A 16,616-nucleotide genomic window follows, 5' to 3' on the forward strand; every position below is an offset into this window, starting at 1 on the left:
TAGGTGTATTTGACAGCTATAACTTATTGGGGGGTTTTGTACGGGTGGACAGACCCTATCAAACTTGAAAAATAAAAACCGAGAATTCTATGTAGCAAATATGCGTCTAGTTTGTGTTATTTCTTCTATCAAAAGGTTAAAAGTTTTTTAATATCTACCCAATTTTAAAAGGATTCTAAGAAATGTTAGTAAGTTAAAAAACACTATCGAACGAGAATATTTAAGGAAATGGCTTCTAGATCGATCAATGCTACATCAACACTAACATATAGTGTTCTTATTTACTGTGTATTCGTATGTTATAGACTAAAGTTCACAATTTGAGAGAATGATTTAAAAGTGATCCGTGACCTGCAAATCCATTAGTTAAGATCCACGCTATCTTTTGAGAAGCTTTAATTTTTTTATTATTTGATGGTCAATTAGCCAACATCAACATATACAATATATGCCAACAAGAACAAAACTCAATTGCTACTAGTGTACACCAATAATCAAAAGTTATATGGTTCAAATCTTCTCACCTAATCAAAAGTTATATGGTTCAAATCTTCTCACCTCTATTTGTAAGGATAATAATAGTACGAATAGAAAAACCAGAGACAACATATCAATGGTCAATTTATTTTGAGTAATGTGTTAAGGATGTTAATAGAGCACAAAAATGATGAAACGGTCAATGTGGAAAAAATATTGTGTAAGTTATGTTGAACAAAATTGTTAAAAAGTCTTGCCTTCATATATTTATCTTTGTTACAATATAAAGAGATGAAAACTTTCCTTGAAACTAGTTTTTAAAACATATCAAGAATTTGAATTTTGCGATCTTTAAGAAGAAGATAGAGATGTAAATATATCTTAACAATTGAACTATGCTCACATAAGCCACCTGAAAGTGATTCAGTTTGTCGATATCATCGCAACTTCAACGATTTTGATTCATCGCATGCCTACTATCCAAACATAGGTTTAGAAGATAGAGACCTTGTCAGAATTTTCCTGAACACTACAGTCCAAATGATACCATTTAATCATCAAATTTGGTCTTAACATCGAAGCAATTTCATCAAATTGTTCAAACATCAAATAACGAATACAGTGTGTTAAATCTCAAAACTGACAATTTGAATATCAACTTATGATGGTAATGGCAACCTTGTTTTGCGTTCCATCCAATAGAACAAATAGAAGGACATGCAAAAAAGTGAAAAATGTAAACAAACCCTCAGATGGAAGAAAATGAATCAGTCCCCAAAGAGGACACCGCAATTTCCCACCCCATTCAAGCATTGTGTGTGCAACAGGCAATGAACAAGCTTTGCAGTTATCCAATTGCTCTCCTCCATCTGAATTTCCTATCCCTCTTTCATTTGAGTTTTGGCTCTCCATAGTTTTGCATAAATGACACTAATTCAAGTTCAAAAGGGTGGTACAAAACCAGTCATTTCAAATTCACTACCGCGTTTGAATAAATTCAGAATGCTTCAACCAAGCCATTGGACAACAATAAAATAGTTCCACCTCTAGTTGTAAGCCACTATATTCGGTGGAAGTTTTTCCTCTAGCCTTTCAATCACTACTCTCTCTCTACCGATTTGACTTTCCAGTAATATCTATTTGCGAACATTTGAAGCTGAAAACTGATTCATAGTAGATATAAATGATTTAATTGCAATCCGAGTTTGAATCAATATGTGAACATATAGGACTAGTTCAGGAAGCAGTTCCAATGGCAAGGGGACAGATATTGTATATCATGACCTCGAGGTTGGTATCTTCAAGCTCAAAAACTAATCTTGTTTGAAACAAGTACTAAATGGGAATTGAAATTCATCCACCATTCGCCTTTGCCGAATTCAAAAGCTCTTCTCACTGCTAATGTCGGTTTTGACAGGAACAGAATCATAACCAAACGCAACCTCATTTCAAAAGCCTCTCATTGGCCTGCCTGATGGTTAACGAGCGGCCTGTGAGGTTTTGGAGCTGCAACAGAACACCATCACTTTCAATGAAACCTCTAAGATGTGATACATATTTTCATAGTCTCTTGATCCAAAAGAGAAAAATCTGATAGGTAAATTACACCAACAAAATAAACGGATCTAATTGGGATATACAATATGCAATACACAGAGTGAACCAAGCAGATCAGACTATCAAATAATTTCACATACCATTGGGATTCCCCTGTTCATAAAAACTTCGAAAGAGACCAACTGCTTCTGATGCCATTATTCCTGCAGTACATTTGAACCCCCTTCCTAGCCCATTACCGCTATCATAACAAATTAAAGAGATTAAGCAATAACAAAGAAAAGTAGTACACAAATTAATAAATAAAAAGACTACAAAGAATATGAAAGGACTTCCTTCACATGCTCAAATTATCAGCCCTCCCAAAAATCTAAACTCTCGTGTAATTTAGTTTGTATTATTTGTATTACTTTATAGAATCCAGAAAACATGAATTAACCTTTGTTCATGTGGGAGGATGATAGTGCAAAATGTAAAATCTGGATGAATTTATGTTGTCTTAAAACTTAACCTATTTATTGACACGGAAAAGAAAGCTTCCTACATAATAGTAGTCCAAGCCTGAAATGGACGATGACATGATCATTGCTGAGACATTGAATTCTGTGACTGTAACCTATAACTAATTACAGTGCTTGGGCCAATTGAACAAATGTTGAGGACAAAAGTTGCCCCTTTTGTGGTTTGGTGAAAGGGTGGATATTTGACAAAGATCAAAGTTCGGCTCCCACTGTTGTGGAGCAATCAAAGTTGGGAAGCCTCCACCAAATAATTTAAGCACGGACTTGTACATAAAACTACAATTTAATTTGGAAAGGTGAACAGCTAACTTGTGCAGTGTGTTCAATTGCAAAGAGTCCATCACCCCCAAATCTAAAATCTGATAATGGTAGATAAAGAAATAAACCTTGTAGGTGCCTCCCCGCTACCTAAGTGAAGCGACAATATAGATCCACATCCACCAAACTTATCATTTGCACAACCATAATATACTTCCTTTATACCTATAACAGGAGATCCAAAAAGCAATGAATGAACAATGTTCAATGAACTTAAGTGAAAGGTAACTATGACCTTGGAGCTGTGACCCATTGGGAAAACGTTGCCTCTGGATTGAGAAACAAGAAAAGAAAAACAAAAGGGAAAAGAAAGCATACCAATTATTGATAGTGCAGAAGCACACATAATGCATGGTTCACAGGTAACATAAAGTTTGCACTTCGAGAATTTATCAGCCACTTCTGAGGTTGAAAGCCCATCCCTCTGCCATGCCTCAATCAGGATATCAATAGCTTCCATCTCTGCGTGTCTGGTGGCCTATGAGGATATGAAAAAAACTGTTCAGAAGAAAGCTTGTGAACATTGTAACTTGTATGCAAAACAAGCCAGTAGAATACCACACCCTAAAGGAAAATTCGGCTTGAGGTGAAGAAAATTCCCATGTACTCTTCCTTTAGATCTAACTACACAAAGGGTTAGCATTGCAATTCTTCTTTCTCTCTTCAATGGGATAACGTGATGTCTTAGCTAGCTTATGTCTACCTTGCCTGATATCACACAATAACTATGCGTGTGAAGTGAGACATTTCTCTTCCATTTATTTAGGGCTCCCGACAGTTAATTGATTTGAGAAAACGGTTGTCTACATGGAAAAAGATCTATTTCTCTAGAGGAAGGAAACTAACTTCTGTTCAAACAGTTATAAGCGGGTACCTAGTTTTTGCTTTTCCTTGTTTTGCTTCCAGAACTCGGTAAGTAAATTTCTTGATGACAAACTTCACGAGGGAAGGGGAAGAATTCTATTTGGTTAAGTGGGAGGTGGTGTTGAACTCAGTTGAACTTGGAGGATTGGGTGGTATTGAAAATTGAGATTATGAAATTAGGCACTTTAGGCTAAACGGTTGCCGTAGTTCTTCAAGGAGACAGACATGTGGTATAGAGTGATTTTGAGTAGGTATATCCCTCCTCTTTTTGAGTGGGCTTCGAGTGAGGAGTTGAGAGGCCTTAGTAAAACCCTCTAAAGCTATCTGTTTTACTTTCCCCATCTTGTCTTAGTTTGTTAATGGCTTAGTTGGAGAAGGCTAAAATGTTTATGGGTGTGAGATAAGTATTTGTGTGTTTAATTTCCCCGTCCTTACTTTCTCTCAAATAAGAGATTGCATTATGTGGTCACAATGTTGCCTTCCCCATACCCTTCTTCTTTGGCTTCTTTGGGTTCGTGTTGTCTTCTATCAGATAGAAAGGCAATTAATGCGGCAGGATTTTTTTTTGAGAAGAAGGGGTATTAAGATTTAAACCCATATCCTTCTAGGGGGTTCTCTTGCCATCCACATTTTTATACTTTATCTTTTACCTTTTGCTTTGATGGTTGCTTTTGAGGTACATGTTTTCTCCTTTATATGGAAGGTTAGAATTCCAAAGATTTCCTCTTTTCATAAAGAGGAAAATTTCAGAGAAGGTAAGGTTTTTGCATGACTTGAAAAGTTAATACTTTGGATTTTGTTCAAATACACTTTTCATTTGTGCTCCCCACGATAATGCATTTTCTAACGGAGGCATCAGAAAAATCTAAGCCATTTGTTATGAGATATCAAGTTTATGAACTACATTAAGGATCGTTCGGTGGGCTTGTTTAGTGTTAGTGAGGCATGCAACCAAAAAGGGTAGTTTTTGTTGGAGGAGTTGCTTCTAAATCCTTCCTTTGGAGAGAGGGGCCAAGTGTTGTGGCACGCTAGTTTCTTTGTTGTTTTGTGAGGTATTTGACTCGAACAGAATAATGGGATTTCCAGAGAGGTTAAGAAGTCTGAAGAGGAGATTTAGGAGGTAGTGAGGTTTAATGTTTCTCGATGGGTGTTAGCCATTATGCCTTTTTGTAATTATGATCTTAGTCTCACTTTTTTGGATTGGACATTTTTTTTGTAGCTATTGTTGGGCTCCAACTTTTTCGGGACTTGTTTTTTGTAAGTTTTGTATTCTTTCATTTTTCTTTCAATGGAAAATCGATTTCTTACCTAAAAAAATCTCATGAAACAATTGCTTGAGCATTATTTAACATAACAATCTTGTAAGAACTTTCTTGTCCTAGGTGAGCAATCCAATTTTGAGGCCTCAAAAAGATTTACTCGTTTGAATTATAGCAAGATGATTCTCTTCCGAGGATCAAAAATCCTTTAAGCTTGAAAACAATTGTAACCAACTCCTAAGCAAAAGAACCTCTGGAATGAAAATCCATCAATTTAGGTATGTGAAACTTGCCCTTGACTTTGATAGTCCGAAAAGTGCTAAGTTGAAAGGTTAGGACAAGAGTATCAAACAACCATTCACCTACAGAAATGGAGAAGACCCCTTATGGGTGTTAACGGGGGCTAAGGTAAACACAGCACAACAAATAACATATTAGCCAAGGCAATTTGAATTCCGCACCTAAACAAACTTCTTTTCAAACCACATCACCAGCAAAAGAAAGACCTTCAGCAGCAACACTAACTCTCCAAAGGAAGGGAAGGGGAGTTGCTCCCCCAAACAAAGCCCCTACCCCTATTTATTGTGTTTACTTACTGAACTTGTTAGTCCCTCGCATCAGTGTCAACATCCTGGGCATTTAAACGAGTAATTCTCTTCTTTCTCTGAAATCAAAAGTCAGAAATTAACATGACTTTTGTATTTCTACACTTTTTAGAACAGGTCACAAGAGTTTCTTGGTTTCTTGGCACTATCTGTTGGAACAGACAGATCGGTTAATGGGATTGTTCTGTCAAATCCCATTACTGACGTATTTTGACTAGATCATGATGATCCAAATATTCCCATCTTTTAGAGTTGACCATTACAGATGAGCTAAAAAGCATAGATATCTCGCTTTCTTATCGATACTTATTATTAGCTGAGTAGTTCTCATTCGCTCGCTTGCGCCAAGCCACTGCCCGTTGATTCCTCTATCCTATTTCAGGCATCCACACGTCCTTCATTTTCTAACTGCCTAGTTAAAAAAGGGATAGTCTTACCAACACATCAAATTCTATCTTTTTTTATAGGAAACAAACAAAAATGTTCCAACCAAAACAGGAACACACTCTAAAGGCAAGGGGATGAGAGGACCCCTACCTAGTATTAACAAGACAAAGAGAAATGGAGAAATAGATCTCCTTATCTCAAACTCCAACTAACTCTTAATCACTCTCAAGTTTCAATAAAATGTAAATAGTGACTTTGTTTGTACACTAGTATAGAGGTGTCTTGACCCTATTCCTTTAAACTCAAGTTTTGTTTTCAAATAAAAAAGAAATATCCCTATCCTGGGTGGTTTATTGAGAAATACTAGCTTCAACAAATGTCAAGATACGCATGTCCGGAGGCATATTCACCCCCTAAGTAACAGCTGAACAACAACAATAATGTGATAAAGGATGGAGCCCAAGAAAAAGAGGCTACCTTAAATTGATGCCAACGACTAACTAACTTTGAAAATTATGTTCGATAACAAGCTTGACAATGTGGCTTCAATTCTGAAAATTTTTCATTCTTGAGCTCCTCAGATGGTGGTGATAGTCTTAAATGGACTTCTAGCGTTAATGGCAGCTTTACTACAAAGTATTTCACAATTTAACCAAGAGATCCTCCCCCATTGCTGTTCCTTTGATTTGTCACATATGGAAGACTAAAATTCCGAAAAGTGTGAAATTTTTTCTTATGGTCGCTCGCTTAGAAAAGCCTAAACACTCATGAGAAACTCCAAAAAAAAATTCAATACACTATGCTCAGCCCCTTGATGTGTTGCCTTTGTTTGAAATAAGAGGAGACCATGGACCACTTATTTTTGCACTGTCTCTTTACTAGGAAAGCTTGGAACACTTTGTTTAGAATCTGTGATTTGGAGCTTTGTCTTCCTAGTAAGGTTGATAGTTGGTTGATTGAAGGGCTCAACATTAGAGGTTACAGCCCGAAAGGAAACATCTTATGGAGATGTGCTACCCGGTCCCTTTTGTGGTAAATTTTGAAAGAAAGGAATAGTAGAATTACATGTTTTGTTAGGTTGTTCTCTTTTGTTATATGAATATACACGTTTCTTATCAAAAAAAAAAAAAAGAGGAAGAAAGATAGGAACCATGATAGATTACATTTCGGGTCTCAGTAGTGCGGTTTCTTCCAGTGGCAATGACCATCCCATCTTCAACAATCACACAGCTGAATGTCAAGAATAATTAGAGAACTTCATAAGCAAGATTATTGGAACAGTTGCAAAAATGGAAAAATCAAAGAGTTTAAGTTAGAACTACGATAATCATTTTCACCTTAATTCTAACCATTGTGTTTAAGCAAGAATTATTGGCCAAAATAGGCATTGAGACGCACCAAACAATAAATTCATTATGCAACACGGCAGATCTTGGGGGCAAAAATGGTAAAAATAGACAATAGCTTACCCCACAGGCACTTCAAGGTTGTTTAGTGCGAGCTTGGCCTGCCATGACATGGAAAAATATTGAGTTACTATGAAGATAAATAAATTTGACACCAATAAGACAAACATTTAAATTTAATGACAATCTAATACTCTCTTAGATAACCAATTAACCCAAAGTTTAAGCTAGTCGATCAAATAAATTTAATTATATATCATTCAACAATGTCCAATGAAATCAGAACATAAACAAGAGTATAGCAGCACCTCAATGAAATTAGATAGTAACGATTGACATCCCGATGCATGGGAATTAACGTTTCCTGGAAAGTAAATGAACGAACTACAAACAATTTGAGTGTGAATATGTTATAACAATTATGAAACTAAAATCCACCATATTCTTCTAGAGAAGCGAATCACCTGCTGAATGGCAAGCTCCATAAATCTAAGAGTATCAGAAGAGCAATCCTCCACTGAAGAATCCATCTTAAACTAGAAAGGCGAAGATGAGTGAGTAGAAGAAGAGAAATTAGGGTAATTACGGAGATTTTCGGACAGAAAGGCGCGAAGAAGGAAGAGTGGTTTGATTTTAATTAGAATAACTGGTAAACCCAAAACGGCGGTGGAGACTGGAGCATAGATACAGAGAACGAGACGGAAGGACAAAGGACGGAAGACAGAAGACGGAAGGCGGAAGACCCACGATAAGGTTAGTTAATTTAATTTTAACGTAACTGGTTCCGCACCGAACCGAACCGCTTCAGTTTGGTTCGGTTCGGTAATACTTGTTGTAAACCAGTTCAATTCGAACCGAGCTGGTTCGGTTCGGGTTTTTCAGCCCTAGTTAAACTAGGTCTTCCAAGCAATGTAGATTATTTTCCTTTTTGAAATTTAATAATAATAAGTTGAAATTAGATAACTCCTTAAAATATAGAACTCAAATACAACGGATGTTAATTGAGAATCTCAAGTTGAAAAGAGAAAAAACAATATCGAATGAAGAATTGCTTTATTCTTATTATTTGATATTTAGTTGTTTGTATCTACTTTAATTTTTTTTTTATAAAATGTATAATCTATCATCTTAAAATACAATTTATTTTGATGTTACAATGACTTTGTCACCTAACCCTCCACAAAGATGAGCTTCTCTTCATTCATGTGAGGTACCGATAAACCAAAATATCAAATTAGTGATGTTGGTTGTCTTTTTAACGTTGATACAAAGATATAATTAACTTTTTTTAAGACAAAAAGCATCTATCGAAAAAGATGAATTACAAAATTTCAAAGTGACATGGCTAGCGAATGAATTGTTTCCTACAACTATATATATAAATACCTTATCGAGAAAAATGGATAGCAATTTATGAGAGGTGATGGATTAGCAAATTACAATCTTGTTATTCATAAAAAATGGTTTCTTTAAAATTGCAAGCACATTCTCGAAAAAGATGAACATTGATTTTTTAAAATGGTATCGAAAAATACTAATAATAATATTCATAAATTAGTTTGGAATTAAAAAGAAGCTAATTATTAATAGAGGATTAAAAAAGAAACTTAATTATTAGCGTAAATAAAATTTATAAATTGCATGATTTATGAAACATCCGATTGAGATTAGGTTCCTACCCATTTTATCTGCAGAGTCTCTCTGAAAGCCACCCGTCGCCATTGCCATTTTATATGCACAGAACACAAGCTTTAGCTGGTCATCCCCCATTAGCAGCTGCAGAGGAAGAATGCCGACTTTGAATTTATTCACGAATGTTCCAGTTGATACTGTTGTCGCCGCTGACATCCTCAAGGACGCTTCGAAAGCCGTTTCTAAAATTCTCGGCAAACCTGAATCTGTTAAGTTCTCTGCCCCTTCTCCATCCTCCCTCAGTCTCTTACTTCTACTGGGTCTATACGTTTACCCGGTGCTCCACATGCCCACATGATGTTCGACGAAATTACTGTGAGAAAGTAGAAGTCATTTTAAGCTATTGAGTTGTGATTTACCATTGTTCGATTGATACTGCCCTGAATTTCATTTTTCTTGGTGATAGATTAAGTTTGTTTATTTTTGTTTTTTTATGGTAGCATTGGAAGCTTGTTTATGATAATTCAAGGGCATGAACTTACATTTTTCTTCTTCAATGGTTCAGTATGTGATGATCTTGCTGAATGGTGGCACTCCAATTGTATTTGCTACGACAGAAGAGCCAGCCGCGTATGGAGAATTGATCTCCATAGGAGGCCTTGGACCTGGCGTGAATGGAAAACTTAGCTCAACAATTGCTGAGATTCTTCAGACTAAGCTCCAAATTGATGGTTCACGTTTCTATATCAAATTTTATGACGTTCAGGCAAGTGTTTCTCGTCCTTTCAATGTGTTTTGACTAGCTGAGATTAGTGCTAGTTGATTTGTGATATGAAAATTGGATAGAAGAGATGTGTGTTTGAATCTTCACATTACGATTTCCTCTCAAATCATGCATATAGTTCACTCTTTGAGCTCCATTAATTAAATTAAATTAGTCTAACTTATCTTTAGAGTTTTGTGATAGTCTAACCTAGTATCTTTGGAGATACTATGTTCAAACATCTTTTAAGTTTTGGGGTTCCACAATAATTTAATTAAATTTGTTATGGTCGTCGCAAATTTTGAACTTCATCGTCTCATTGAACATGTTCTCCCTAAAAAATCCCCTTGCTTAAGGTGTTCATAATATCTATCCTAATACGGTCAAATTGATGGTTGGCTATTCAAATTTTATATATTTTTTGAAGCCGTCTGTTTGTACAATTATTTCTTAACTCCGGTTTATGTGTATTTGGTTCACAAAATTTTTAAAATTACACAAAACTCAAATTGCATAGAATGAATTTATAATTTAACTAGCTGGACTTTTGTGAAGAACTAATCTTCTAAATCATAAACTTGCATTAAATTTTTAACATTCATCTGACCTCTTGAGACTTAGAGGTAGGTTTCTACGTTAGTTGAGCGGGAAATTCAACTATTTATGTAATCACAATATTAACAGTTCCTTGTCAAATCCAAGAGGTTTTAGTTAGTTTGGCATGACATTAGAGTAAAAAGTGTTTGAATTCCTATCAGTTATTTTATGCTTAATTTGATATTGATCCGCACTCGTTGAGTTTTGTACTCAAAACTCAACTCACACAATAAAAAGTTAGTATTAATTGTATTTATAAACAAACTCACAAAATAATAAGTTAGTATTAATTGTATTTATAAACAGACATCTTAACATATTTACTTGAACTTTTGAATTTAGTAGTGATTTAACAGTGTTAACTATCTTAGTCCAACTATTTCAAGTTGTTGCATCACATCCCCATGTCATAATCATCCTAACATTTTACATATGTTGATGTTTTTATAACAGAATTGTTTTCGATGAGAGTAAGATGTCGATTAAATTAACGCATCCATTTTGATCATTTCCAGCGCTCAAACTTCGGGTACAACGGCTCAACATTTTGATAAGTATTTTGCAGGATAAACAAAAAGAAGTGTGGTCAAGAATGAAAATTGTGGAGTACTGAGACTAACTATTCAAGGGAGTTGATGGAACACCATTTTCTGCCATTATTTGTAAACTATTTGAATGTGGATGTAAGTGAAAATTATTATATTACATTTTTATTTGTTTTAGTGTTTCATATCTATTAAGTATAGCAACAAGTTGTGCTTCTCAGTTGAGTTATTTGATCTTGATTGTACCGAAGAATTGGTCCATGTTGTCCTCGGTTATGCAGCAACCACTTCTATCATATTCCAAATCACTTTTGATCGTGGTGTATGTTTCAAGAGTTTTTGAGTAGTTAATCAGTTTTGTTAAGTTTAAAATCACTCAAAAAGATCATCTTTAATCACCTAAAATGAATTTATTGTTTATTTGTATACTCTATAAATGTTAAACATTGAAGTTGACTTTGATTTTCTAAACGATCAAATTGAAAAATTACAAGACAGTTTTAATCATCTTAGAATCCCTTCTAACACATGATTTTATTAATCATTTAAGTTAATTCCTTGTTTAAGTTTATATATTCAAAAACTATTTTTTATATTATTCAAATTTGAATACTTGAAAGTATGGTTATTTTTCTGTTAACATTCTCTTTATCTTTTAACACGTCTAACAACATTCTCTTCCATCCTCATTTATGAACTTAATAAAAGATGTAACAAATATTAATCTTAATAAGAAAAAATAATCAAATTAAAATGTAAAGTCAACTAAATTAGTTTTCAGTACAAAAGTTAATTTAAATTGGTAGCAATATTGATTTAGATATCTAAAGATAGATTAAATTACAAAATTATCTCTGCATTGAAAAAGTTAGAATTTAGTTATAGTTTTAAAAATGGAAATTATTGTAAATTATTATTATTTTGCTTTCAAATATTGGATTAAATTAGCAATTTAATAATACAAAAATTATAAATTGATTTTTTTTTCTTTTCCAAAAAGGGTATTCACCACAAAAGCCGCGTGGCCGCTGCAATTGCTATTGCCTCCATTTCTCACTTCCAAGCAAAGCTCGCGATCTCTCTCTCATGGACTCTCTATTAGCCAACTACGCCTCCGACGACGACGAAGAAGAGCATCACCAACAACCGCCGCCGCACCCACCGTCGTCTATTAGCAACCCCCCGAGATCCGAGTTTTCAGAAACTTCCACCTTCAGAAGCTCATCTTTCTCCTCGTCTCTTCCCCCGCCTAAATCCTCCTCCCTCTTCCAATCCCTACCCCATCCCAAACAATCATCCAAGCCTTCTCTGCCCGCTGGTTTCTTCGACGGTGGTAAGAACGAAGACCTAGAAGAAGAAGATTCCTCCTCTGTGTCGAAATTTGGTGCCGCTTCAATTAAACCTTCCTCTCTATTCTCTTCCCTTCCACGGCCCAAGGGGAACCCTACGAACTCTTCGACTTCCGGTTCAAGTTCTCGATTTGATGGTGATGGTGATAGTGACGGGAATCTCACGAAATCAGTGTCTATGTTTTCTTCCCTTCCACAACCTAACTCACAGAAATTGCAGGAGCCTAAATCGAATCCTTCTTCCTCGTTGTCCCAGCCGAAAAGGGTCGTCCTATTTAAGCCCCCCGTTAACTCTTCTTTGATGAAATTGGGTGAAGAGGACGACGACGATGATGATGAAGAAGAAGAAGAAATAAGGCGCCGGAAGGCATCCCAGTCGTCGTTCCAAACCCCTTCTGTGACGTCGTTCTTGTCAAGCATTCCAGCGCCGAAGAACTCGGCAACGTTGGGAGTTGCTTCGAGCTTAGGTTCAGGGCGGAGGTCGATTATCGAAACGGAGGTTTCGTCTTCTGATGGTTTTAACGTAGTGAATGATTCGGGCAGCACTCAAAATATTGATCACAGTACCGAACACTACGATAGTTTTGTAAATTACAGTTCAGGTGTTGAGCAGAACGTTGCTAATCATAGGGAGAGCTATGAGAATGCTGCAACCTACAATTTCGGTACAGAACAGAATGCATGGAATCACGCAAGCTATGATAGTTATGGGAATTACCATTACAGCGTCGATCAAAATGTTGCTGGTGAACCACAGTCCGCCTCTACTGCAAGTAATGCTGGTGACCATGGAGGCTATGAGAGTTATGGTAACTATGGTGATCACATGCAATACGGTAGTGAAGCTTCCGGCCAGCCCACAATTGGGGACACTGAAAATGCTGTTAGAATACCTGAGAAGAGAAGAAGAAATGAAGTTCCATTAGAAATAGTTGAGGTGAAGCAGGATGAATTGATTAAGAATCGGCCGAGGCAGGACCAGGTCAAGTTAACTGGAATCGCTTTTGGTCCTTCTTACCAGGTATGTCAGTTAGGAATTCATGGCAAAATAACATACAATGAGGTTTTATGAGGTAGTTTATGTCTGGATCTTTTTTGAAATTTGCATTAGCAAGTCTATGTTCTTGGTTTAGTTTTCATATGTACATTGGCTGCTAGTATAGAAGATTAAAATGTGGCATCTAATGAAATATTGGAGCTACGTTAGGACACTGGATATTTATATTATATGACACCGAGAAGGTAAAACCACCATTCCATAGGGCTTTTATTTGGTTTTTATTTTTATGCGTAAATATTTAAGATTATCAGTTATGGGTTTAAATGTTGTTAGGTTAACCAATTGAATTGTGAGATTATTCAAGGTATGTGCAAGCTAGCTTGGGGATACTCATAAAATAAAGGAAACACTTTTATAATTAATGAAGTATCAAGAGGAAAATCTCCCAAAAAGTTAACTGGAGTTGTGCTTTCTCTCCGATTTGCATGGATGATCGAAATAGAATAGTTATAACAAAGGTAAATACCCAAAAAAGAATCATGGTATTCTCGTGGCTGTGCATATGAAGCAATATCTACAGTCAAGATTTTTTTTTTCCTTAATCACTTTTCATTGATGAAATGAAAAGTGACTAATGCTCAAATTACAATGATACATAATAAGAACTAGATTCAACTTTCCTTTGATTGGTCCTCCCCTAATTTATTGCTATTTATGATCAGTTATTAGAGCTTTACTCTTTCCTCTTTTTGTTTGCGAACTACTTCTGAATGACAGTACATGTCTCCTTAGTTACACTTTGGATGGCATACCTGCAAAAGGAATGCAAAGATTAACCTGAGACCTTTTCTATGGTTTCTCTAGCTTGAGAGGAGTTGAGATTTTTTTGGGGAGAAAAAGTCTAAAGCATTTTGGAAGAACATCATTGAAATAAGATACAAAAACAGAGATTTGGAAGCTTTCATCATATGGATTGTCCTTTTGGAGAACTTTATCATTGAGCGAAAAGATAAAAAAATTGGAGTTGTTGGATCACCTTCTTTGGAGTTGCAAGTTTGTGAGATTTGTGTAACTTTATGCTAGCTCGTTAGAAGACTTTTGACTATTAGAGAGGGGTAATGCACCTTCAGTATGCGGATGATACTTTCATCTTTGCTCTCAGGGTGATGAAAATCTTAGGGCTTGGTGGTGTCAATCTTTTCTTACTCTGTTCAAGCCTACCCCTCAATGCTGCCAAAACTTTTCTTATTGGAATTAATCTTTGTGATGAGGAGGTTGCTTCTAGAACTAGTGAGTTGGGTTGCAAAGTTGATAGATTACCTTTTGTTTACTCGGGGTCCTCTTGGTGGGAAGGTCGAAGCTAAGGAGGCTTAGGTTGCTCTTGAGGAGAAATTTAGAACTAAAATTGATAAGTGGCATGGATTGGTCCTTTCCAAAGGTGGTAAGCTTTCGCTCATTGGGTTCTTCAAAGTTTACCGTGTTACTTTTTCTCCTTATTGAAGACCCTGAAAGGTTTTATTTCTTGCGTGGAATAGCTAATCCGTGACTTTGTTTGGGGTGGTGGATCTGATAAACTGGCCTCCCATATTGTCAGTTGGAAGTGGACCTCTCTCCCCATAATTTACAGGGTTGGGAATCGGCTCTCTCAATCAGAAGAATTCTGCTCTCTTGATGGAAGTGGCTTTCAAGGTTTTGTCATGAATAAAAAGCGTTGCGGAGGAAATTGATTAGAGCTATTTACGACGTGGAGGAGCGTGGGTTGAGTTCTCTAAAGCCTAGAGACAAAGGCAGCCTCAGATTATGGAACGGCATTCTAAAACAAAATGAGCATTTTTTACCTTTGTTGATTTTGTGGTGGGTGATGGGAGGCACCTAAAGCTTTGGGGGGATAGGTGGTGTGCAACCCAGCCTCATGCTTCCCTGTACTGTGACATCTGCATTATTTCCTCAAAAAAGAATGTTGTGATGGCAGATTCTTGGGTTGATTCTAGTCAAGCTTAGGATCTTGGGTTGAGAAGGAGATTGTTTGATAGAGAAATTGGCAATTATATTGCTTTTGCTGACTAGAGCAAAGGACTGCTCGCAGTGGAGGTTGGAAGCTTCGGGCCAGTTTTCTAACAAGTCTACTTTCCTGAAGTTGACCAAGGGGGCTACTAAAGTTAGCCTTCTTTTGGTCAATCTTATTTGGAAAACGAAATTCCTAGAAAACGAGTTTTTCCTTTGGTCCCTTCCCTCACCTATAGAAGTCTCGACACCCAGGAAAGCTCCAAAGGAAGTTTCCTAATTGGAATCTTTCCCCTTCCTTAGGCCCGCATTGCCAGGAGGAGGCTGAGACTTTATCACCTTTTTTTACACCTGCAAGTTTGCACCCAAAGGGTGGTATAGGAATTTTGAGACCTTTGGGTTGGATGGCTGTCTCCCTTTGCGGGTCAATGGCTGGATGATGGAGGGTTTGTATGGTGGCAGCTTTTGTGGGTAAAAGGAAAAATTTTGTGGAGTTGTGCAACCCGTGCACTCTTGTGATTCTTTTTGGGCTCTTGTGCAGCATACAGCCTCTTGGTGGTGTACACACTACACAAAGTCATTCTTTAATTACAGCCTTCTCATGATTACCAACAGTTGGAAGGCGCTCATTTTATTATTATTATTATTTTTTCTTTTGGAGGGGGGGGGGGGGGGGGGGACAAAATGATGTCTAAAATATGAATGCTTTGAGTAAGGTGCTATATTTCATTTTTTTTCTCCATTGCACTGGTATGATTGTCTGCATTGCGTTTTCTGTAGCCTGCCTCAGCAAAGGGGAAGCCTTCAAAGTTGCACAAGAGAAAGCACCAAATTACTTCGTTGTATTATGATATGAAGCAGAAAGAGACAGAACTAGCAGAGAGGCGTGCTAGAGGTCTACTAACAAAGGCTGAAACACAAGGAAAGTATGGCTGGTGACCCCTTCACTACAGTTGTATGTAAGTCATGTGCTTCACACAGGTGGCATGCTAAAATTCTTAAACATGCATGGTTTATATACGCAAATGTACACTTTATTGGTCTTAGTGCAATTGTGTAACTTGAATGGTTCATTGTATCTTTTTGCCACACGGTTTCTTCTATGTTTAAGAATGATGGATTTCAACACCTTCATTGAAATACAACGCTCATCTTGGAGGTTACGTTTTAAGCTTTGTTAGTTCTCTGTCTTTGAGTTATAGGACATCTGTGGTGTAGTAAACTTGAGAATGCTGGTTAATGTTGATAGTGGCGGTCTAAACGACTTGAAGGACATGTGGATTATTTTTTGTTGAGATAATGATCTTTCTGGTCACCGAGGTTGAGTGAGTT

General features: G+C 36.5%; 3 protein-coding genes across 3 annotated transcripts; 2 read left to right on the forward strand and 1 right to left on the reverse strand.

Moving 5' to 3' along the window:
- Positions 1-1,103: 1,103 nt before the first annotated feature.
- On the reverse strand, positions 1,104-8,126 carry LOC101203167 (tRNA-specific adenosine deaminase TAD2). The gene is made up of 7 exons (XM_004146287.3): positions 7,859-8,126; positions 7,458-7,495; positions 7,152-7,218; positions 3,192-3,351; positions 2,942-3,038; positions 2,175-2,275; positions 1,104-1,983 (listed from the first exon to the last, which is right to left on the reverse strand). The coding sequence occupies exons 1-7, from the start codon at positions 7,922-7,924 to the stop codon at positions 1,937-1,939; spliced, it is 576 nt and encodes a 191-aa protein (XP_004146335.1). The 5' UTR covers positions 7,925-8,126; the 3' UTR covers positions 1,104-1,936.
- Positions 8,127-9,023: 897 nt separating this feature from the next.
- On the forward strand, positions 9,024-11,256 carry LOC101203411 (macrophage migration inhibitory factor homolog). Its single transcript, XM_004146288.3, has 3 exons — positions 9,024-9,294; positions 9,592-9,792; positions 10,902-11,256. Exons 1-3 carry the CDS (start codon positions 9,184-9,186, stop codon positions 10,935-10,937), a joined length of 348 nt encoding a protein of 115 aa, XP_004146336.1. The 5' UTR covers positions 9,024-9,183; the 3' UTR covers positions 10,938-11,256.
- A 687-nt stretch (positions 11,257-11,943) lies between these two features.
- On the forward strand, positions 11,944-16,599 carry LOC101212653 (proline-rich protein PRCC). Its single transcript, XM_004146325.3, has 2 exons — positions 11,944-13,301; positions 16,065-16,599. Exons 1-2 carry the CDS (start codon positions 12,018-12,020, stop codon positions 16,221-16,223), a joined length of 1,443 nt encoding a protein of 480 aa, XP_004146373.1. The 5' UTR covers positions 11,944-12,017; the 3' UTR covers positions 16,224-16,599.
- The last annotated feature ends 17 nt before the right edge of the window (positions 16,600-16,616 follow it).

Source organism: Cucumis sativus, chromosome 1, assembly GCF_000004075.3.
Source record: "Cucumis sativus cultivar 9930 chromosome 1, Cucumber_9930_V3, whole genome shotgun sequence".
NCBI lineage: Eukaryota > Viridiplantae > Streptophyta > Magnoliopsida > Cucurbitales > Cucurbitaceae > Cucumis > Cucumis sativus.

What these genes read in the sequence shown, in the direction of transcription:
- LOC101203167 (XM_004146287.3), bottom strand. Translation starts at nt 7,924, where the DNA reads ATGGATTCTTCAGTGGAGGATTGCTCTTCTGATACTCTTAGATTTATG. An exon ending in TGGAGCTTGCCATTCAGCAG is followed by an intron (nt 7,496 to 7,858) that starts GTGATTCGCTTC and finishes ATGTCATGGCAG; the next exon opens with GCCAAGCTCGCACTAAACAA. An exon ending in TTCTGCACTATCAATAATTG is followed by an intron (nt 3,039 to 3,191) that starts GTATGCTTTCTT and finishes CTCCTGTTATAG; the next exon opens with GTATAAAGGAAGTATATTAT.
- LOC101203411 (XM_004146288.3), top strand. Translation starts at nt 9,184, where the DNA reads ATGCCGACTTTGAATTTATTCACGAATGTTCCAGTTGATACTGTTGTC. An exon ending in TTCTCGGCAAACCTGAATCT is followed by an intron (nt 9,295 to 9,591) that starts GTTAAGTTCTCT and finishes TCAATGGTTCAG; the next exon opens with TATGTGATGATCTTGCTGAA. An exon ending in TCAAATTTTATGACGTTCAG is followed by an intron (nt 9,793 to 10,901) that starts GCAAGTGTTTCT and finishes GATCATTTCCAG; the next exon opens with CGCTCAAACTTCGGGTACAA.
- LOC101212653 (XM_004146325.3), top strand. Translation starts at nt 12,018, where the DNA reads ATGGACTCTCTATTAGCCAACTACGCCTCCGACGACGACGAAGAAGAG. An exon ending in CTTTTGGTCCTTCTTACCAG is followed by an intron (nt 13,302 to 16,064) that starts GTATGTCAGTTA and finishes CGTTTTCTGTAG; the next exon opens with CCTGCCTCAGCAAAGGGGAA.